The 23,889-nt window shown below is 45.6% G+C and overlaps 1 protein-coding gene across 1 annotated transcript in view; it reads left to right on the top strand.

Annotated features, from left to right (window-relative positions):
• Nucleotides 1–583: 583 nt before the first annotated feature.
• FABP3 (fatty acid binding protein 3) overlaps nt 584–23,889 on the top strand; it is a 48,085-nt gene continuing 24,779 nt past the window's right edge. The window contains exon 1 of the mRNA XM_086956854.1: nt 584–719. Within this exon, the coding sequence (XP_086812980.1) occupies nt 647–719 (73 nt within the window). The 5' untranslated portion in view covers nt 584–646. The remainder of the gene's footprint in view (nt 720–23,889) is intronic.

Below are 23,889 nucleotides of genomic sequence, written 5' to 3'. Positions count from 1 at the left end.
GTAGTAGGATTAGTAAATGATGTTAAGGTTGGGATTAGGAGTGGTGCATAGGGTTAGGCAACAGGGTAAAGGTTAGTGTTACAGTCAGTGACAGTGAGGGTTTGAGCTAACAACAGGAATAAAATTAGGCATCGGGTAGGAGACAGGAAAGAGTTAGTGTTAGGATTAGCAGATAGGGTTAGGGTTAAGGTTAGCATTAGGATTAACAGAGAAGATTAAGTTTAAGATTATAGGACAAGGGTACAGTTAGGGTTAGAGGTTAAGTTTAAGGTTACAACTAGATGTGGCAGATATAGTTAAGGTTAGTGGGCAGGGTAGAGGTTACTATTAGGGTCAGTGACATTGCTCCGATTACTGAGCTGTAATGAGGGATCTGGTTAGGAGGCGGGTTACATTTAGAGATTACAGATAGGGTTCATATCTTTAGAGAGGGGGATACTTTGGGGGCAAGGGGAAGGGGCCGTGAAGGCGTGGCCCCCTCCGCCCCATGTTCTTCGGCTGCCTCTGCCTCTTCGAGGATCTCGCTGCAGTGTTCCTTTAAATCTCCCCACGTGGCCCGCAGCGGCTATTTAAGGCCCGGCAGGGGCTGTGCAGACACACTGCTCCCTTCTCTCGCCCGCACACACTCTCCATTCATTCTCGCACCATGGCCGAGGCGTTTGTGGGGACCTGGAAGCTGATGGAAAGCAAGAATTTCGATGAATACATGAAAGCCATCGGTAAGCGCTGAGTTTACATGTATGTAGGAATCTGCTCTCGCGGGCGGCTTTACCCTACAGGCGATTTAAACGATGCACGCGGCGGGTATGTTTCCCTGTGCGTAATCTGGTGCCCAGACGTATCAATATCTGCGAGCTCTGTTGATTTTATTTTTCAGCTGAGAAAGCAGCTCGGCGCCGCCCGCGGAGGCAGGGGCAGAGACGCTGCGATGCACATCTTATCACTTTCATTCTGCATTCGATTCAGCGGCATACATAACAGCACTGTAGCATGTTGTGTTGTCCGCATCCGTAGCGCCTTCAATAATTAGTGTGGCACCGTGGCGCTTTCATTAACTATGTGCCTTTATCTTGCGGATCTGGGTTTTCTATAGACTGGGAGGGCACAGGACCAGCTACTGGGTACATTCTGCACCAGCGAGGGAGTTAGGTGGTATACTAAGAAATCAGAGACCGAGACAGCATATTATATATATATATATATATATATATATATATATATATATACTCGAACTCCACTTTCCACGAAGCACCCTCGGGAGGGTGCAGGTTTGCGGTTGTAGAATCCGCAATATATTATCGCTGTTTCCTTACTTCAAAAGAAACTCCGCACTCTCGGGGGCGCTCGAAAAACCTTTATCCCTCGGCAACCAACAGCAACAGACGCGTTTCAGCAAGCTGCCTTCAAGGCAGTTTGCTGAAACGTGTCTGTTGCTGTTGTTGGTTGCCGAGGAGTAAAGGTTTTTCGAGCGCCCCCGAGAGTGCGGAGTTTCTTTTGAAGTAAGGAAACAGAGCGATAATGTGTATGTATATGTGTGTGTGTATATATATATATATATATATATATATATATATATATATATATATATATATATATATATATATATATATATATATATATATATATATATATATATATATATATATATATATTGCATAGGTAGGAAATGTTTAACTCACCAGTACGATGCACATTCTGAGATTTCTTTTATTTTTAATACAGCTATTTATGGATAAAGCCAATCATTATCTGTCTGTGTATGTCTGTCTATCAACCGAGCAGCTTACTTAAGGGAAGAGATGCGGTGTATGAGGTAACCCCTCATCTATAAAAACCTGGGTTGTTAACGAAGACGCCCAATCCACATCGGGGTTTAAAACTGAGCAAGTCCATTTGTCCAAGGCCAAAACGAGACGTGCTGTGGTACCCCGAGGTGCGAACACTTTGGGGATGACGGACATACTAATGGATTTTTAAAGCCCTGAGGGGTTCTGCGCTGGTGTTATACTTAAAAAAAAAAAGCGGTAACATCTCATTGGTAGCAATCATGAACCACCTGCTTTATAGACAATAACTCTGGCCCTGCCCTACCACCCTGATAGAAAGGCCCTTGATTCACTAATAACATCGTAAAATGTTGAACCCTGTCCAGGCTAAAGATGACATATTTTAACCCCCCCCACCCACACAACCTCACGCGGACGCACACGCAGACACAACTGCTCCAAATTGAGGAAAAATCACTAAATCCTACACTGTGACCAGGATAAAATGTGCACGTGTGTTATTCCCTCAAATATAATATATTGGGAGAAATGGGGAGCACGCTATAAAGGAAATGAGCATCAGGCCCCGGACAACGGCGTGGAAGGGTTTATTTTAAATAATCATGCCCTGTATTGCCGTGAGGAAAGGTTTGCTGCGCAGAAGGTCAATCGAATTTCATCTTTCCGTCTGGTGGTGAGCGGGGGTCTGCTCGCTACATTAGGACGAGGCGCCCGGAGGCATTTTGTGCCATCTGTCCCTCCCGATTCAATTGATTTTCCAGGCACCCTCTCCTCCCTCCCACACTCACGGAAGCCCTGAGTGATGTGTTCTTGATTCTGCACAGTCAGGAAGGAGGGACCATGCTGCAGAGTCAGAGGGGGAGGGGCGGTGGTCTGGGCAAGCAACCTGCAGCGTAAGCCAAGCACCCGAGCCTCTTGCACGTTGATAATGCGAGTTTGCTGCTGCTGAGCCATAATGTCCCAGAAGGCGCATGTACCCCCAGCAAATACCAGGAGAGGCCTTCCCAGGCTCAGCCCCCTTCTCGTCACTTTGGACTTGGAGTCAATATTCGACTCGTCTGGGGGTGCGCCATGTTTTGCTGACATTCCAAAGCGGAGCGCCCCTCTGCGGGTCGGCTGCAGGCACATGTTATCCCCGCCGTTGTACTTGGGTGCGGCCATGGCCCCTTCCGCTTGCGCTGTGAGGAGCCTGATGCCGATTGGCGTTTTATTCAACGTTATGGGACACTTTGCGGGTCTTCCGTGGAGACATCTCTTCAGTCGCCAAAAATGGGCTCCCCGCTCTGGCCCGAGTATCGGTTGACTTACGGCACGTGTATGCCGAACTTTACACACCGTGGGGCTTATTTACAAGCCCCGTGCGCCTCCGGTGCGTTACTTTTAATAAGTGACGCACCTGGGGCGTACGGGGCTTGTAAATAAGCCGCTGTGTGTATTTGGTACGAGGCCTTGTCTAAAGCACACGCACCATTCTCTACTAAGATGTAACTTTGAAAGTAGTGTTGTTCCCTCCTCCGATTTTGTGTGTCCGTTGTGTGAATGCAACAACACACACTCTGCGCCTCGACCTATGACCCAGAAATCCCTCAGTTATCTCGGTGTACCAGGCGACAAGTAACCCTTTTGCCGCTAGGAATATAATTTAAAGGGAGCTTGGCCGTGGTTGGCCTTAGCTACTCAACAGGGCCTCAGAAGCGGGACGAATTCTGATCTCTTCTGGAGCGGACCTTGGCCATCTTCTGGAACTCGAGAAGAGGCTCTGTGCACAAGCACAAGGGGCGTTATCCAGGTACAAGTAGCCACATTTTCCTTCAATGTTTTGATCAAGTACAAAATCCACAGATACCACAGTGTTAAAACATGTCCTGGAAGAAGATATATGTGTAGTGCCTGGTGTGGGAGGGAGCAGGCCCTGTAGGGAATGTGGAACAAGTCGCATTGAATATAGGCCAGCGTACTGGCCATCTCATGGAATTTGCTTGTCCAGAGTCATGAAAACATGTGGCTTGTCTTTCCAAAACTACCCATTTTCTTATCTGTAACCGCAAGATGGTCGAAGACAATAGACACACATTTGTATGCTACCAGTGTGGCAAGACTTCATTATCACAGCTCTCCACGCCCCGCCCGACTCTTGTTGGAGATCATAGTACCACATTTCCAGTTCATGAGGGACACAGCTTTTTTCTCTTTACCCAGCTCCTCTGATTCTAAAATTATCAGAAAACCCCCTCACTCCAATAAAATGTATGAGGTACCACCGCACGGCACAACAATTGAAACCTGCCTTTAATTCAGTTTCCCAGTCCACATACTAAACCGGGGGTCCAATGTGAATCTATTTTTTAAATGTGAGGTTTGGCAACCTAAGGAGGCTTTCTTTGGGTGCTCACTCAAACCTGGCATCTGTATTCCCTCTGAAAAATATAACAGCTGGAATGTCCAGCTGACACCATAACAGAGCTCCTCTAATCTGGGTTCACTAACATGGGCACAGGCCTGGTGGCCCCATTGACAAGACATTTTAATTCTTGGAAACCTGACCGTCATAACACTGAATCTGTCGCTTACACTCTTGGTTGGCCCTCTTCTTTTTGGTGGTTTGATTCTAATTCATGGGGACATTAGGGATCTTTGATTTCGGAATTCATTTTGACAGAATATTATCCACCTGGGACCAAACCGTCGAAGTTATCGCTCTTTGCATCCAGATGTGCTGAAAACCTAGTTCTGCGCAGAATTGATAAATTGCTTTCTAGGCACTATTGCTCCATTGACATTGGCATGCCAACAATGCCTTAGTAAAAAAAAGATTGCACCCCAAGGTCTTCCAAAGTAATCAAGCGCACATGGAACTTTCACTATAGAATGGCCTTGTCTATGAGGCCCTTGTTATTTATAATTTCACAACGGACTCTGTTGTAGATGATTTCCCATAAAGCACAGCATTGTCTATCTTGTTTTCCTGCAGAGTGAATCCATGCCAACCTTTTGAGAAAGGCACTGCTTATGCAAATGAATTCCATTTTTATTCATTATATGTAAATCACCCTTATCTTGCAATTGTGAAAACCTGGCATATAAAGCCCTTTGGACTCTCTCCCTGAACATGCCTATAATAGACCTTTCTGTTTATTGTGTTTGCACTTATTATGACTGTCCTACTGGCCTACCTTTAATTAAATGGCATATTCATTTTAAAATGTACATCACTGAACTGGACAATGCGTTAATGTGCAGTCAAACAATAATTGGAATTCTCATTTACTGCAAGTCATAAAAACCACAGGAGTGTGAAGGGTGCAAAGAGAGTAATCAGGCTATCCTATTGGAACACCATAGAATGTGGGGTGTGGTCCACCAGTGATTAGTGATGGAACCCACAGAAGGTATTGTCCAGTAACCACTGGCTGTCCCATGACCTCAAGAAAAGGCCTTACACCGCCAGTACTACTGTAGAGCTGTCTCTTTGTTCAAAATATTTTATTAGTACTGTGAAAAGATGAAGTAGATTTATTCATATGATTACCTTCGTTCTGTCCAGTTTGAATATGTGATCCTTTCATCTCTTTGTGCTTTCTACTTGTACAGACTCAACATACAGGGCTGATCACATCAACACTTGGGCATTATTTACGAGTTGCACGATACCACGACTTTTTACAGCAAAGTAAAATCATATGTTTTTACGTTTCCTTGTGGTAAAATTGCCTCAGTAATGATCAATTATGAGCAAAAACCCCATGAAAAGGTGAATTGCAGTTAACAGATTTTTTTTCTCGCTATAAAAACACACTGAAATCACAATTCAATGTGTTTTTTTTTCTGCGTACATTTACCACCTGCTCTGAGCCACGTTGTGATTGTTTGTGAGGGCTGGGGCCCAGGGTGGGGGTGCGGAAATAGGAGAGGTAAAGGAAAGTTTTGTTATTTTTTAGGAAGAAAAAGAGCCATGAGACATGGCTGCTGCAGCTAAAGTCTCAACAGCCAGCCAGAAATATCTAGTCATGTTCTTCTTCCACTCCCAGTGAGTCTGGGTGCACAAAAACCTAAGCATTGATAAGCAGGCCGAGTGTTCTGCCTGACTCGGAATCAGCCCCTTGGGTGAACATCCCAAAAATGGAATCATTGCTAGAGTGCCTTGTTATTAGTTTACTCTTAAAAGGAGAGTAGATTCACAAAAAAGACATACTTTAAAAAAACAACTTCCTGGTCATTTTTTTATCTCCTTTGTCTGTGTTTTTGGTTTATATATTAAAATATGACTTTCCTTTCACTAGGTGGAGGGCCATCTTCTCGTCTGAAGACTAGGCATGTTGCCCAGTAATGATGTGGGTAGGCTGCTGTATGTGTCGCCTTCATGTGATTATTACAGTATAGGTGCCATTTTCAAATCTGCAGGTCGTCTACTCGGTGCTTAATGTGCAAACAATTTAGTGTCAGGGCCCTTTTCAAGAGGCCACTGCAGCATCCACCACGCCAATCCCCCTGCTGGTGCTGTCAATAACTGCACCACCACAGCTACTAACCATCACACTCCTGCAAGTGTGACAATTCAAACTATTCCACACCCCTAAAGCAATAAGAATGGCTTGGGTCGCACATATTAGCCATGTTTTAAATGTTTACTGAATTAATAAATAACTGTTGTTGTGCTCATCTTTAAATGTATTTATTAATTGAATTTATAAGGCGCAACAACTACCCAAAAAGGGTTTCCCGGCGCCATGACAGACTAGGAGCAGAGATATAGCAGTGGTGAGGTGAAGTTATTGGTTAAATAGCCAGGTCTTAGACTGACAGCGCCACCATGTGGCAGACTGTCCTAAGTGCTGATGTTGCTAATTAAGTGCCGGTGCCGAGCTCCAGAAACCAAGGGCTCAAATTCAGCACTGTATTTACTGTTCATTGCAACATTTTATAAAGAGCTGAGTGTCACCTTTCAGTTACTTCAGTTTGCTTAACAGAAGGAAAATACAGCTTCATGACACAGTGGGAGATATCAGTCCAGGCCGGCTTGGTGATTGTCTGATAGTTTACATTTGGGACAGTTTCCCTGTGTTAAGTTCATTTAAATGCAAATCTGAATATTTCAGTTTCTAAAAAGTTTCACAAACCTCTTGTGGCTGGTCGGGGCGTGGTGGTCAGTTACCTTTAGACTGATGCATTCCAGAATTTAGGTCCTTGCATCCCAGGGAGCTGCCTGCATGTTACAGTCTCTCAATCTGGGTCGGACTGGGACAGAAAATAGACCTGGGTCCCAAAGTAAAAGTGTGCTTCATTAGCGAATCAGATACATGAACAACTCTAGGTAAAGCCAGCTGGTCTGGTTTGCATTGTGCGTAGAGCTAAAATAATTATTTAAAGGACTGCTGCAGTTATAAGGAAAAAGAAACAAGTATTTCCATAGCCACCTTTATGTCTGGTGCCCAGGGCCAGACTGGCCATAGCGGGCACCAGTGGTTTCTCGGGTGGGCCAGAGCAGTGGGGGCCGTTTTTTTACCCGTGGGGACCGGTTTTGTACCCGTGGGGGGCGGTTTTGTACCCGTGGGGGGCGTTTTTTTACCCGTGGGAGCAGGTTTTGTACCTATAGGGGGGCAGTTTTGTACCTGTAGGGGCTGTTTTGTTACAGGGTGCCAGTTTTGCAGCAGTGCTGCAATATCGGGTCCCTGTAGCAAAAATGGGAGTGGTGCTTCTCACTAGCACCTGCCCCTGCCCCGCCCCCCCTGCTCTGCCACTCCAGGGCATTTTTAAAAGCATGAGTGCCAGTGTTTAAATCTCTGCTCCAGCAGTGCTGTTAAGGATGTCATACTTGCGGGTGGCTGCTTTCTCCCCACCTGCCCGTTTTTACTTTTTTCTCTTCCTTCTTTCCCATTTGTGTGTTTTTCTCTCTCTTGTTCGTGGTCAATATCTGATGAGGGAAAAATAAGTATGGGTCCCCAAAAATGAGTGCTGGTGAGCCCCACGGGCAACCACTGGCTGAGACTTACCCCTGCATGTGCCCAGTCCGGAAACAGCCACAGTAGATGGCAGAGGCGGGTCTTAATCAGCCAATCGCCGCACAACCCACAGGCACAGAGCAGGGTTATCATCAACCCTCAGAGGTTTCTGGGTGTTGAGACAGCAGGGCAAGAATATTTCCCTTACCCCCTCCTTATGAATTGACCAATAGCCACACTTCCTCATAGGCCCTGCAATTCCTCATATACACACTACAGGGGCATGATGAATATGCGTGCATGGCAGGCAGAAGAATGGGCCAGTCAGCAGGTGGTAGGATTTACGGAGCGTGGCAGTCAATGAATATACTAGTGTCGATTCACAAGATGCTGAGGATGAACCAAGAGTTTAGATAACAGAAAGGGAAAACAGATGAACCGACACACATGAATAAACACACAAATACACAGAACTGGGCAGAAAAGTGCACTGAAAAGGTAGACCAGTTGAGGCAGGCGGAAAGATACCTACATATAAAAACAGAAATGTATAACAAAGTAAGACATACAGACACATACATTCACAGACTGAGAGATACACATGTAAATAGCCGGATACATGCAAACATATATAGACAGATCCGGACATAAGTGCATACATAGTCAGATACATTCACACATGAAGAGATAGGTATGTAGATTCAGATAGTCAGATACATAGAAAGACATACAAGTGCAGACTGCCATTAATATACACCATATAGTACATACATACAAACATAAACAGATAAATACATAAGATCCATACATTTATCGAATTAGGGGCACATTGACAAAAGTGAAACAGGCTCACAAGATAGAGTTGAACAGATGAAAGAATTGGTATTAATTAATTTAATTAATAAATGTATATATTTGAATGTGTGTGATGTGTTTTGTGTATGTTTTAATTATGCATGGGTGTAAGGTGTATACATTTGTAGGCTTGGTGTGTGTAGATGTGGTATGTTTAGTGCATGTCCCGGGCACTCTTTTCCAGTCCCTCACTTTTAGTCCGGATATAAACAAAAATCTCAGATGTCATTAAAATGAGCTATCTGTCTGTGCTCACACTCATTTGATATCTGGCTTTCTTGCCCACTCGGTGAAATCACTGCCCACCATTTCCCAAATCTCAGTCTCATTTTGACTCCAAAATCTGAAGCTCTGTGGAAAACAGTACTGTTGGCAAGCAGGCCAAGAGCACCACACACAGTACTTAATTTGAGCCTGTGGTTTCCGGCTCTTAATTGTCAGCACCGGCGCTTGGGACAGCCTGCCACAAGGTGGCGCTATCTAGGTATGTTAGAGATGACCACAACAACAGTTCATTATTAATGCTATATTCATTAAAAATGACAATTAATAGCCACCCAAGCTGTTCTTATAACTTTGGGTGCCTGAAATTGTCCGAAATGTCACACTTGTAGGAGTGTGAGGGTTAGTAGTTGTGTTGCCAATATCATTGGCAGCATAGCAGGGCAATGTGTGTTGGAAGTGGCGGTGTCCTTCTGATGAGAGCCCAGGCACCTATTTTTTTCCAAAGTAAGCACTGAATCCTCTTCAACTGCGCTTGCAAACCCCTGTTGACTCTGAAGCCTCCTATTGTATACAGGATAGAAGAATTCATGTTCATAATCTTGGTTTCCATGTTCAAGTGCATGGCCACTCTCCTCAGGTATCCCAAATGTAGTCATTGCATGACTGGTCTAATTCTATTGCTGGTGTCTCAGACTGTTCATGTCTTTCTACCCAGCCATGCTCATGCCACTCACCATCACGCCGGACTGTCTTCCGTCTACTTGTTTTTTGTTTTTTCCGGTCTCATTATTGGTTTACTAAAAGCACTACACACACATTTACATTAGAAAATTATTCATAAAGTTAAATATGAAGTCTGAACTGAACATTTGTAATATGAAATTCGCTCAGTTTTTACCAAATATCCAACAAGGCACTACAATTTTGTTTTTGGAATATTTTTGCCTATATATCCATCTTTCTCTTCCTCCAGCCATACCTAATCCATTCATGCAAGAACAGACACTTTATCCATCCATCCATCCCTCCCAGCACCGAACCATACCGACCATACAAGAACTAACCTATCCCTGCAACACCTACCGAAACATCCAAACATCCTTTGATTTATCCATCTGAGTACGCTTTATTCCATGTACTCCGTGAGGAATGTATCGACTCGCTCACATCCACTATTGCCCCAACCCATCCAGTCATCAACCCAACTTCTCACCCACTCTACATCCGTCGTAAACTATACCATTTCTTCTTAAATGCTCACATTACCTGGGAGGGAGGAATCCGGTGTTTCACAGCCATGCAAGTGCACTCTGAATCCAAACAGAGGACAATTAGTGTTTGCGAGAGGCTGCTTGCGCTCACTATCCATGTTCTGTTGCATTTAGCACTATTTCTAAGCGCACAGTGCATCCTCATGTCAATTTTGGATGCAAGAGGTAATTTTGTGCTGAGAAATAGCACTAAATGCAGAATTACTCTTCTTGCGTAATTCCAGCATAATCTTGCGGAATTCTTGGGTAATACTGCATAATTACGCTACACAGAATTACGCAAGTTACGTCCACCCCTACCCTTTGCCTCAACTTGGCTGGACATACAGGTTCCAAGCTACTAGACACATCCAAGGCAGGAATCGTTCTGCACAACATGCAAAGGTAGGGAAGAGACAGCTTCCACAATTTCTCATAGCCATGCCCCCAAATCACCCTACAGCGAATGTTTTGGAAACAGTAATAAGAATGTTTTATTCAAATAGCACGACGGCTCATATCTCGGCAGGTACGCATCAATAACTCTGCAGTTAATGCCTTTTATTTATAGCCATGAGTTGTTTTCTGAGATTACACTTGAAAAGATAAACGGTGTGTGTTTTGTTTAGTGCCTGTTATCACAACATGGTTGCTTCGCAGTGCTGTAAATGACTGGTGTTGTTACTGAACACATTGGTGTTCATGGTACCGACCTTAGATCAAAAGCAGAGAACACCTGTCACAAAATGGTTACAACTTAGCAGTTATAAACATACAGATGTATTTTAGACCCTTGAGCGGGCATTCTGTTTTAGCTATCCAGAGAAGTACATAGGGGTGCAGAAGAGAATTCCAGACTGGCAGTCTACTCCACCCACCCTGGAGAGCCTTGATCCACCCTGCGGCCCTATTACACATAGGGCGCACTTTCCCTGTTTGCGCCATGGTGCACTTTAAAACAGGCACGCCTGTGCAAACAAGGAAAGCGCACCCTATTACATTGAGTGTGGTGCTCCCAAGGGGCAGCACATTCAAGTCAAATATGAATTGAAAGGGCCGCTCCGTGTTGCACTGTGCACCGAGAGTATGGAGTTATTCACTGCATCCACCTGCAAGGGAATGTCGGGTGTCCATAGGACCCCCTTTCTCCCCTTCAGAGGGCTGCTCTCAGGCTGTGCACTGACCGTGCGCTTCCTGACAGCTTATTTGACTCTGTGCCCGCATTTATGATACGGCAAGGGCGCAGAGGCAAAGGGATTCCCTCATTTGACTCAATGAGGGAACACCCTCTGGTGATAGTTCCTCCTATTAAGCATACAAGTAATCTTGTCACTTGCAGCAGGGTTTTGACATTGTTAAGGAGAGAGATAACAATCACAGTGTACACGCTCTTGCCCCAATATGGCATATCGAGCCCTTATTGCATGTGTGTGCAGAGGCTACAACTTCAAATTGTACAGTAATAGGCCCCTCAAATACCATAAACGTGCAACATCTAAACACCTAAAACATGATTGCATGATCATGGCTACAGTCTCGATCATCTGATCCTGAACTGTGTACCAAAAACATAAGGCAACAAAACTGATTTGAAAGAACCTGAAGCCTAAGAATAATGCTAACCTTAAAACTAACAATAGTCCCATGCCTGATGCCAAGACTAAAGCTAGCCGTAGGCCATCAACCACAGATTAATACAGAAGTTACGCTGTATCCAATCTGTAGGCCTCCTTATATAAAGCAAACTCTATGCGTCACTGTAAGCCCCACCCTAAGCCTAGTGTTAAAACTGAAACTAACCATAGTCCCAAATCTAAGCCAAAGCACCCTCTTACCCTAGCCCTCACCGGTACCTAATATGAGCCTGTGTTATGCAGGTGGGGCCCAAAGGCGTTGTCTTTTTTGGTGACTCTGACATATTTTTAATCATCAGACTCACCCAGAACAAGAAAGAGAAAGGCAACATAGGGGGAAAGAAGGAGGAACATAAATCCAAAAAACTAAAAAAAGGAAAAGGCAGGGATGAAAAAAGAATATACCAACGTGAGATAAAAGGGTCAGGGAGAGTTGGTGGATGAAAGGGGCAGGAGGGGAAAGCAAGACTAGAGAGCCTTTGTGTTCATCAGGTATTAGGCAGCGACAAATCCGGGCTTCTAAGAAACATCCGGGGCAAGGGACATAATCTTTTAATAATTAAGCACCACCACACCTTAAGCCTAGTGCTACACCTGTAACCTATACTTAGCTGTGCCCAGACTCCTTCCGGGACACTTAAGCGGTGCAAACCTGGCCAAACACAGGGCCTGCTTGAAAATGGTCAACTTAAATTTTTGTGTAAATTTACTCTTTTTCGGCATTCACAAACTACGATTTATTAGTAACTTTACGACGGGGCGATATCTCCGTGCGTAAAGAGATAAGACAGACCTATCGTTTTAAGTGGCCCAAAACTGCAGTCATAAAATTGTTTGTGAATACCGAAAAAGAGTACTCGTGCACTGAAGTCTAAATTTAGTTAAGTGAGTCAGTATTTTCTCCCACCTGCGCACAACCAGCGATTAAGGGCAAAGGGTAAATGTACCCTCCCACACTCGCCATCACTAGCGGGCCTACAGTAAAAGTCCACTGCAAATGTAAGAAATAACGAACGCAAAAACAGAGTACAAAGCCTTGCCGCCTATTAACCTCATTCCTTGTGGAAAATGCTCACACAGGGCACAAAGGCACGCGGAGTTGTTTTAGCAAACCGCAAATGAAAACCATTGGAAACGAAACCACGAATCTAAATTTAATTTAATCTTCTTAGTGTCGGCAAGGTCGATAATAAAAAGGATCGTTTTCTGCATAAATATTTCAAATGGTTTGAACTTTACATTTTCGGTACTGTGTGATTACATTTTCTCTACCACAGACGATAGCAGCGCAGGACCCCCCTCCTAGACAAACCATCAGCCACTGAAAAGCCTCGGATATCACCCCAGACTGGGCTGTACCACTGCAGGGACTGGGTCAGGAAGCTTCAGGTGCTGTTTTAAAAGGATCCTTCAAAGTTAAGTTTGCCCATTTGAGTCTTGGACGTGGCATCTGTTTCTGGGGAGCATCTTTAATGCTTCCCGACTTACTGGGGTTGCGGCGGGGGCAGAAACCCCTTCCTTGCTGGCGTTTGGTCTCTTCCGAGCCATCTTCCGATGAGCAGACAGGCCGCGAGGACTGCATGGGCGGCAATGAGCCGTCTGCTATTAGCGCTATTGATCTTTGCAAAAGCATTCTGTCACGCGACGGCGGCCTCTGCTAGAATGAATGGGACATTCATACGATGCGCCTAAAAGCTCAATGAAACAATTCGCAAAAAAAAGGGAAACTCTAATTTACGGTTGAAGACAGAGACAAGTAGCTCATCTCCCACCCACCTGCTAGTTTTGACCAACAGGTTTCAAATTCAAGGCAACCAAAACTGCACAGTCAAATGCACGGTGCACCCTTAATACCTAAAAGGTTGGACACACAACCCCAACGTTTATGGCATAATCAAAAGGCAGCCTCTCTTTCAAAGGAGTTTGTTACTGGAAAACTATTAAAGCTGTTAAATAATCAGAGACTCTTTCATATGTATTAAATAATTCCCACACACTGTATGCACGTACACACATTGCCACAGCTAAATAACGTATAGAATACATTGTTCAAGGTTGTGATGAGCTACTCGGCCCTTGTGCCATGCTGAGGACGGCAGCAAGCACCTCTAAGGCTGTGCACAGCAGAGGGTTTCGAAGGGTCGGGGCCCTAGGCCCCCTTGCAGTAACAATGACCACACAGACACAGTGGTATAATATCTGGAACTGGCCCAGGGCCCTTTTATAAGCAGGGCCACATGACCTGTGACACCTGTGATGGATGGGTGTGGAAACCAGCTCTCGGAGTGGCTGGTGGAAGCACATTACTTATAAACACTAGAACGTGACTGGCCGGTCACAACAGGGTGTAATAAAGGGGGCGTGGCTGTTCGGAGCTCGCTCTAACATATCCTGGTTATCCCTGCAGCATCCAGCAGGGGCGGCTCTAGGCTCATGGTGGCCCAGGGCAGGGAGCGTAGGTAGGGGGCCCGAAAGATGGGGTCCGGGCGGCGCAGAGACCCCCCCGAGCTCAGGAGGGGTTGGTCAGGTTGTTAGGAAGTGGAACAGAGCCGGAGGCCGCCAAATCCCTGCCAGGGGCCGCCACACAAATAGGTATACATCCTCAGAGGATTATTATATTAAGAATATATATTGGCGTGGAGGCCCCTGGGGTTTGGTGGCCCTGTGCAGGTGCACATCTTGCACATGCCTAGGCCGCCCCTGCATCCAGACTACAATCAATGGGCTTTGGTGACAGCTGGAGCGATGGGAAAAGAGGTGGGGCACAATATATGCTCAACTGAAGGTTGCAGTGCTACACTAGTTAGCCATTGCTCCCACCTGTGGCCTCCAAGAAGCGTGAGGTGCCAGCCCGCAAACACAGCATGTCCCAGTGTGGTGGCCAAACAACACCCCACCCTGTGTCCAGGCCAGAGACGCTAGCAGCGGTGCCCAGAGAGGCACGAATGCTCAAACCAGGTTAGGATCAGGGTTGTAAAGGAAAAACTGAAACATTCCAGTGAATATACCATAGGCAGCAACAAACTGATCTCACCATTAATAGACACTGGTTTTAGTTTGCTACAGGTACTCACCAGCAGCAGAATCAAGCACCTTCTCCTGCTGAACACATAGGGGACAGATTGACTACACAACCAAATAAGAAGATCATTGGAACAGGTACAGGTATTCATCGATCTGGTCCGCGAAGTGCAAACCGCATGCTCAGGGGCGCAAGCAGCAGCACAGCTGCCAGCACCTGCATCCCACCTGTTGGGCTGTGGCACTACACACCACTTGATGCTCTCCCCCTTCAGCGAGCTGGCTCACCGAGCTACGTAGTGCCCAGATAGGAAACCTGGGTGGGACACCTCAATAACTACTTGAGGGCCATAAGTGACATTTGTGGGACAGACAAAACGATCCCTCCTGCTCCACTTTGTGAAGCAGGGAATCTATAAACTGGTACACCCATTTCAACCCCCAGCTCAAACCAGACTACGAAAGGTTTAAATTGAGACTAGCCCGACAAAAAAAGAAAGGGATAATAAATAGATGACTTCTACGCCTGACTGAGGGAAATGGCAAGCATGTGCGCTGAAGATGACCAGCCAAAAGAAGTAAGGGCAATAATCATACAGGGATGTTGATCGTCGACGCTGCAAGGCTTAATCCTATGAGAAGTCAGAATCCTACTAGAGGACATCCTCATAATGTCCAGGTTCCATGAGCTGTCAAATACCCGACCAGAGGAAATGGAAGTCACACTAACATGAGGAGCATTGGCACCAAACATGGTGAGAACATGTCAAAATGGATACCGTTGAAAGGCCTTGAGGTAAGGGACAGCAAAAAACACAAAATGCCCCCGTATCCATAGGAGAAAATTCCCATGGCATGTGGGGCATTACCTTTTTTTTCTTCAAAAAGAAAACCCTGCTTTGTGGATTTTCTTTATGAAAAGAAAAAAGAAAACTGTTTGGTGCACAGCTTTTTTATGTGATGGAGGTCATCACCAAACTGCAAAAAGCATTAACTTCGGCTCTTGCCAGTGCTCTGGAAATGACCGCCAGCTTGCTCGCCAATATAAAAATCGTTCCCATAGTGCTCTTCCTCCATGCTTAAACTACTTAATTACTTTTGTTTTGATTGTGTGAGAGTTTGGAGATGGCCAGGATCCCTGATCCCTGATCTATGGAGCTTGGGATTTTTAATTTGATTAGACGCAGCCAGTGGAAGGTTTTAGGGCATGACAGATGCGTTCCTATATTCTGTAGTTTATACTCTGTCTGGCAGCATGGATTTGTATCCATTACAGTCTAATGAAGATATTTTTGGAAGGGCCTGTATTCATTGTGTAGGAATATTCCAAATGGGTCATCAGCAGAGCTGAGGTTAACTCAATATGCGTCTTGGCTTGCAACACAGGTTGGAATTTTTTCCAATAATAAAAGACTGAAGTTGGTATTCTTGATCTTCTGGTTAATTTACATTACAGTCTATTCTTATGACTTGAGTGAGCCTCAGGGTGCACCAGTCCAGCGCATAACTGATAAGAATACATGCTACTTCCAATTTTTTCTTAGGAGGCCTCCGCCCACTTTCACCATTGGTATGCATCACTTCTGTCAAGAGCGTGGACCACTGCCACATGGCTCCACTCACTTTCTGTAAAGACCCAACCGCATCTCTCATCCAAACCCAGGTGTTGTTCGTATGGGAGAAGGTAGCAAATGTTACAGTACAGCAACTTTGAACACATCAGGCCCACTACTCAGTCAGGTAGGTGAGGAGTCACTAGGGTGCGCAGTCTGTACCACAGTGCATAATGGGCCAGGGGCCATAGTCTACCCTGGTGGGTTCAGGTTCAAACTCCTAGTTCAGTTTTGAGCTCAATCAGTAGCAGTGTAACCATGACCGGATCATGCATCATCATTGCTGCTCCACCAATTTAACCTAGCTGGGTCTAACTAGTAGCAGTGGTGGTTGCTCACAAATACCATTAGTGCGGCAGGGGTGAAAAAAATAAAAACACTTACCTGCTGGCCCGGCTGCCGCCTCTCCTCGGTCCTCTGTGTCCCCTTCCTTCAATCTGCTTAACAGGAAGCACCCACCCAGGTTCCCCTGACCAATCACAACGCTGCAATGCAGCCTTGTGATTGGTCTGAGCGGTTCGGTGATCGGCCAGGGAATGGGAGCCTGGGGCATGTTCTCCACCCAGGCTGTAATGCAGCCGGGATGGAGAACATGCAAAGTGTGCATGAGTGTTTGGTCGGCCCAAGAGGGCGGACATATATTCATGCTCACTTGGAGTGGGCCAACCTTCCTTGCCCACTCTGTGAGCAGAGCAGCCCGCCCGCCCCGCCCACAAAAATGCTGCAGCACAGAAAAATAAAATGATAATGACATTGTGTTATTATCATTTTATTTTTCCTTTTTTTTTTGCAGTGCTGAAGGTGGTGGGGCAACACTCCTCCGCCTTAGTGGAGGAGCCGCCCCTGCAGTGCAGTGAATTGTGCATGCTCCACTGTCATTAGAACTGGGATGCTTGGACCAACACTGACTCCTTTTCAGGGGCTATTGCTGCGGCTCGCTGACTCTAGTGCCTGCAAAGTTCCTGGGGTAGCGCCGGTGCAGTCTACGCCCCGCCTAGCACAGGTGTCCCGGAGTGAAAAACCGACTGGCGAGCTGGACCCTGATTGCTTGTAGTCTTTGATACTGGTCATCTGTTCCTCTGAGTGTGGAGTCCAGGGTGATCCCACCAGTGACAAGTCAGTTCTCTAACTCCACTGCAATGGACTGCTCTGCAGCTAGCTGGCTGCCCTAGAATCAATTCTAGTCAGTTAGTTGCTGGGGCTGGTTGCCAGGATTGCTGCCAGGGTAGTGATGGGCCGCAAGTATTGGTCTGACAGAGTCATACGATAAAGTTTCAAAACTTTTATTTTCAAAAACAAAAGACCAAAGTGGGATTGTGCTTTTGAAAAATAGTGACACCCCGCACCAGGGGAGTTATCTCCCATGGCAAGGGGAGCATTTCTAGTTTTTTACTTCCCCTTACAGCCAGGGTTTTCCTGGCGATGACGGTCAGTGAAAAATGGCTACATGCCAGCCCATGTAAAAATGGTAGGCAGACTTATAGCCATTTCTCTGACAGCCCTTACTCCAGTGGCGGCTCGCTTGCTGGGGGGCATCGGAGGGGCAGGGTGGAGGGGTAGTTAACTCAGACATACGACGGAATGGAGGAACGTAATAATTACTTTCCTCCTTTCCGTCGTGTATCCGAGTTTACCACCCCCCACCTTGTCCCTCCCCTGCCCCGCCCGACGGCCCGCAGCATACCCTATGTGAGCCGCCACTGCTTTACTCCGTCAGGTTGTCAGAGAAGTTTGTCCATTGAAGAGATAGAATATCCTCCACCATTACTGAACTATGGTCACCCACATCTAAATTTGTCAGGTGGACCAGTATATTGGCAATAAGTAGGATACTCCGTCATCGTTGTGATGGAGTATCCATACCCCCCAATATATTTAAATCAGGCCTTAAGTTTTGTTGGTTCAAAAATCTTGGCTGGTGTAATGAGAGGGCTCACTTTGTCATTAGAGTTGGCAAAGGGACTTCACTTGGTTTGTGTCGTGAATGATGTGACATCACTTGAAGCCACGGCCACCGCACCATGGCACTGAAGCACCGATAGGACATGATCTATACCTGGGCTTGGGTGAGGTACAGTTATGGGATAGTGTGGACACGCTGGGATTTTCAGGGCTGCCACATTGAGGACGGTCTCAAACAACACCTGTAGGATGAAATAAGTGCTGATGCCAACCACCAGCAACCACTGGTTCAAATAAAGTACTTCTCCACTCATGTTGCGATGCACTATACACTACGCTTAGGCATATCAGAGAAGCAGAGGATCTGAGCAGTGCTTGATTAGTTTAGGTGTTTGCCCGTACGTAGCACCAACACTTAATTTACCGGACACTTTTAACACTAATGTCAACAGTGGCTGACAGTTGGCCCCATAATAAATAAAAAAGGGTTGTGTTCTTACAGGCCAGCTTAGGACCAGACATCACACTACAGTGACACATTTATGGCCTACTAGACTAGTCACTGACCCAACCTATGTGCCCTATTCATCACAATGATGCGGGGATTTAAGACAGGAGAGATACTCCATTGTTGAGTAACATTTTTATTTTTAGTGTGTCAATGTCACACCACACTTTAGAGATTGTGCATTAACATTTGCACAACCTCTCCCGCAGTAACACCATCTGCTGTTAACGTAAAATCTCGGGCCTGTTGTGTGACCTCACATCTGGCATCTTTCAGACGCCTCAGGTCCATGGTACCTAGGTTCAACTGAGAACAAACTGAGGATAATACTTTGCCAGACGCTACTCCCAGGTGGTCCTGAGTGCACGGAGGGCGTCTCACTTGTCTATGTAGGTGACATTAAAACCTCTTGACAACTTGCAACCGCTCAGGTACTAACATGTTATGTTATGTTAAGGAGTATTTATAAAGCGCCTATCACCGCCGGTCTCTAAGCGCTTAACAGAAGAACATAACACACTGGTGCCCATAGAACCCTCAGCTGTTCCACCGCCTAAACTGTCATGAAAGCCTTTCTGAAAAGATGGGTTTTTAATTTCTTTCTGAAGGGTAGGTTGTCTGGAGCTTATGAGCCTTTAGCTTGGGTATACGGTGTGTTGCAATCAATGTCCTTTTTAGGTATGCAACAAGCATGCTATTTTCAATCTTTTCATTGTCAGTGCGGATCGGCAAATGCATCTAGGGCCTGATGTCTACACAAGAAGGGGGTGCTGTTTCCGGTCACGACGTTGCCTGATTTTCTCTAGGGTAAGGGAGTCAACCCAAGGAAGAGGGCAAAGCTCACCACCCCCAAGTTCAAGCCCTTCCGTGATGTACAGCAACTGCACCAGAACCAAATTATTGGGGACTTCAACATGGTAATCTGGGCATGGGATTGCAATGGTGGGTTGGTGATGGGCTGTCCCTTATGCAGTGGTACTCCTACACAGGTATTGCCCGTGCTGCAGTGATAGGTGGAAGTGGGAGGCTCAGGCAGTAGGAATGGAAAAGACAACCCTCTTCTATGAAGAAATATGGAATCTACTCGTTTTACAAAGTAGGCACTGAGTTGGAAGTAGGTATTATTGGTACTTACCATCTCATGTTGAGACTACTTTGTCCTAAAAGTAGGCTTTATGCTGAATCCAGTGTTGTGGACTGATCTAGCATAGACTGGAAAGTAAATCAGCTGGTAACAATCAGAGGGAATATTTATTAAGTTTTAACACAATGTAACATATCAACCAACCAAAATTACAGCGCTGCCGTCTTCAGGAGGAAGAAAGCAGCACAGATTCATATTTATTAACAAGCTTTGGTAAAGCCGATAGGTCTCGCTTGTGGGACCTATTGACTTTGCCAATGGTTTTTAGTGATGCTATACAGCATCCCTGATCTGTAGCATGGCTAAAGAGTAATTTAAAAAAATCTATGATGCAGTAGGCCGCGTTTTGTAGGTGCGCACACCAAGCATGTGCATGCACCATACAAGCATGTGCGTAGAGATTGACGGAGGTCCTTTAATTTTTATTTACCAATTTGCGTTGGCTCTTTAAATAAAAAGGAACATCTGTAAAGTTTTTTTTTTAAGGGGGTTGTGTGGGTGAAAGACACGGGGTGGAAGGAAAATGGAGGGAGCTGGAGAGAGGACAGCCAGCACAAGCCAACAAATAAGAAGCAAGCAAATGAGTGGCAACAGGGCCGGCTCTAGGCTCATGGTGGCCCTGGGCAAGGAGCGTAGGTAGGGGGCCCGGAAGAGGTGGTCCGGGCGGGGCGGAGCGCGCAGGCCAGTAAAGAGGGGAGGGGGTCAGGGTGTTTAGCAGTGGAACAGAGCCGGAGGCCGCCAAATCCCTGCCAGGGGCCACCACGCAAATATCCTCAGAGGATTAATATATTAAGGATATATATTGGCGTGGTGGCCCCTGGGGTTTGGTGGCCCTGTGCAGGTGCACAGCTTGCACATGCCTAGAGCCGGCCCTGGTGGCAATAGAGCCAACCAGTGGTAACCTGAGGGCTGGTTCATTGGGTGTGCTGTAAGCAAACAATATGTATTTTCGGGGGCAGACAACTTGTGCCCCCGAAAATGGTAGGCGAGGTCTAAAATTGGACTGCTGTTCCTGCCATCCCCTCCACTGGCTCATAAACAGGCTAGACTGCCTAGCGCCACACACAACCTTTGCACCATGGTGCAGTGATGTGTAACATTTATACTGGAAACATATCCTCTCTTTCATTAAAGTAGAATGTGCCTAAATAAATTCTGATACATTCTGCACATTGGATGTGTGCTCTATAGTGTAGCACACATCCAATGATTAAAATGTTTGGAGAAATAAAAATGTTTTCCAAGTTAGCGCCTGCTTCAAGTAGGTGTTAGTTTTTTTTTATATACAAATCTCAGTCTGTTTTAATTGATTAAGCATTGTATCAGAAACTATGGGTGTTTGCCATGATCTGACCATTTAACACCCCCTTGATGTAAAGTGGCGCAAAGCAGCAAACATCGCAATTAGCATTGAGAAAAGGGCACCTCTCCATTACAAAATAGGTTTCTCACTGCAAAGTAAATAAGCTGCCAAGACTTGCACCACTTTGTGTCACTTTGCACTGGCGCACATGTTTAATAATTCTGCCCCAGGTCTTTCCCTCTCTTAGGACCACCAGGTGTGTGAGTGGTAAGCAGTGATCTGTGTACTTTGTGCTTGGCATGCTTTTAAGAATGTTTCATTTATGTTCAACAAAAACTATTACAAAACAAAAAGTATAACGCTTCAAATAAAGTATATCAAAATGTATTAACACTTTACATTCTGTTATCACTCAGATCTGCAGCATATTTTTCTCTGTGCCGAATGTGCGATAAGAAGGGATCCTGTCTGAACTGCAGAACTGGGCATCTAAGAAAGACGTTTATAGAAGTACATGCTTTCCTACACACCTGCTTAATCTTACATTTTTTAATATGCTTCCCATGCACCAAACCTGTTCATAGACTTTTTAAGTCACTAGCAAATCTAGTAAGTGCCCGGTACCCACCCCTTCTAAGTGGCCAGTTGATAAAGTACCCAGGGCAGTCCGAAGGCCTGGTACGCATAAAAAACATTCGTTTTTAATCTGCCAGCCAGGGGACACACTTCGCAGACCAGCAGCTTTGTGTGTATGTCAGACATGAAAAATCTTAACCCCTGTGTTCGTTCCTAGGAAGTTAATGTCTATTACATTTAGACTGAATCTTTTCGGTTTATTTCACTGCACTTACTGTCTCCTACCTCACCCTTCACTCACTCTGTGATTGGTCCTGTCTTTAGCTGTCTCTTTTTGCTGCTTTTTGGCTATCAGCCACCTTCGATCCTGGGCTTTGTGTTGTTTTTGTGTGCACCTGTTTCTGAAAATGAGTTATAAATTCAAAGTTCTGATGAAAGTGCCTCGCAATATGTCTTGCCCAGGACCCCAAACCCCTCAAATGGACATTGACATGTAACAGACAGCTAGCTGGAGAAATGTACATTTCTCACCACCGTTCTTTCTTCTCGGATAATTATTTCTAGATACAATTGAACCTCCCAATATTCCAATAGTTGTGCATCAAACTGCCAAGTAGGCCTTTTTATCAGCTGCTCGTACAGATTCCAGAGTTCCTGCAAACCACAGTGTTGCGAGTTGCATCGTTAGTACAACAATAGGCTTCATGAATGTTTCAAAAAGTCCAACTCGTGATGTTCATGTTGCTATTTCGTGAACGTCCTGCTGAACTGTTTGCAACATAGATCAAGGCCACACTCACGAGACAGGCCGGGCTTCGGTACCAGCTCTAGGGCCTGCCAATCTCAAATGATAAGTGTTCCTAGGCCACAGGCTCAAAACTTTCTACTTGAGCATCTACACCGTGAAACAAAGTAGCTGCAGGCCCTCGGCTTCCATTAGGTCATGGGAGGATGTTGTGCTAGTGTTAGCTTCAAATCACAAGAAAAGCTCTGAAAATTGCCGTTTTATCATGTGACGGGGAGCACTGCAAAAGCAGAATGTGTTTTTTCTGGAGCAGCAAAAGTTGTTGCAACGTTCCTGAGCAGAAGCTCCAAAGAGGAGACGAGTAACAATTTTTGCAGTAAACTCCTTCCTTTAGGTCACAGTAGGCTTGCCACTATAAAGTCTAGCCAATATATTCACACCGTCCATTATGTGACAACTTGTTGCCTTCTGGGACAGCAAATCTGTCTGTCGAAAGAGAAATTAATTGAAATCGCTGGGATCTGCAGCCAGCAACATGTTAAATGTTATGTATGTATGTATGTATAGACATACAGAGCTATCTAAAACTAGAAAGATAGACCAGTGGTCTGCAACCTTTTCTGTAGTGAGAGCTACTTCTGATCAGTGAAAATCATCGTGAGCTACTGAAGGCTAAACAACACACGCATTGTTACCGGACACCCTCCCGCCCATCTTAAATGACTGTCAGCCTAATGTCCATAGAGCCAGATTCCACGTTCCAATAAAATACTTTGACTAGGGGCACTATGACAGGTCTGCCATGTGTGTCCGTGACAGCATGGTATGAATGGGATATATGTGTATGGATTAATTAATTAATTGCAGGTTTATATAGCGCTAGGATCGACTCCCGGAGGAGTATCTCCGCGCTTCGACCACTGCGAAACCCTTCCTGGCTTCCCTGAGAGATGGTCCCTTAATGGGTATCTCCAGGGTGAGACCAGGCATCCCCGGCGGTCTGGTGGGGCCCTTAGTGAAGATGAGGCAAGCTAATGCCCAGAGTTGCAGAGTGTGATCGCTGATCAGAGAGGGCACCGAGGCGAGAGAATTATCGAGCCCGCTGAGCCTGGTCCAGAAACCTGCCGCGTCGGGAATCGAACCCTGGTCCCGGGCCGTCCTCTGCTCTCGGGTCTGCCGCCTCTAACCAGTGAGCCACACTACTTCACTGACTGAGAGACTATGCCATATGTACTTGTGGCACAGGACATATCAGCATATGTGGCACCATTATATGTATAACAAAAACAAACAACCATTTTTTTAAATGGGAGAAATGTAAAGTGCAGAAAATTTAGGAAAAATGTCTGTACTTCAAATTTCTCCTACTTAAAATAATGGCTATATA

This window comes from Lissotriton vulgaris, chromosome 2_1 (assembly GCF_964263255.1).
Source record: "Lissotriton vulgaris chromosome 2_1, aLisVul1.2, whole genome shotgun sequence".
Taxonomy (NCBI): domain Eukaryota; kingdom Metazoa; phylum Chordata; class Amphibia; order Caudata; family Salamandridae; genus Lissotriton; species Lissotriton vulgaris.
This window is presented reverse-complemented; position numbering and strand designations above follow the sequence as displayed.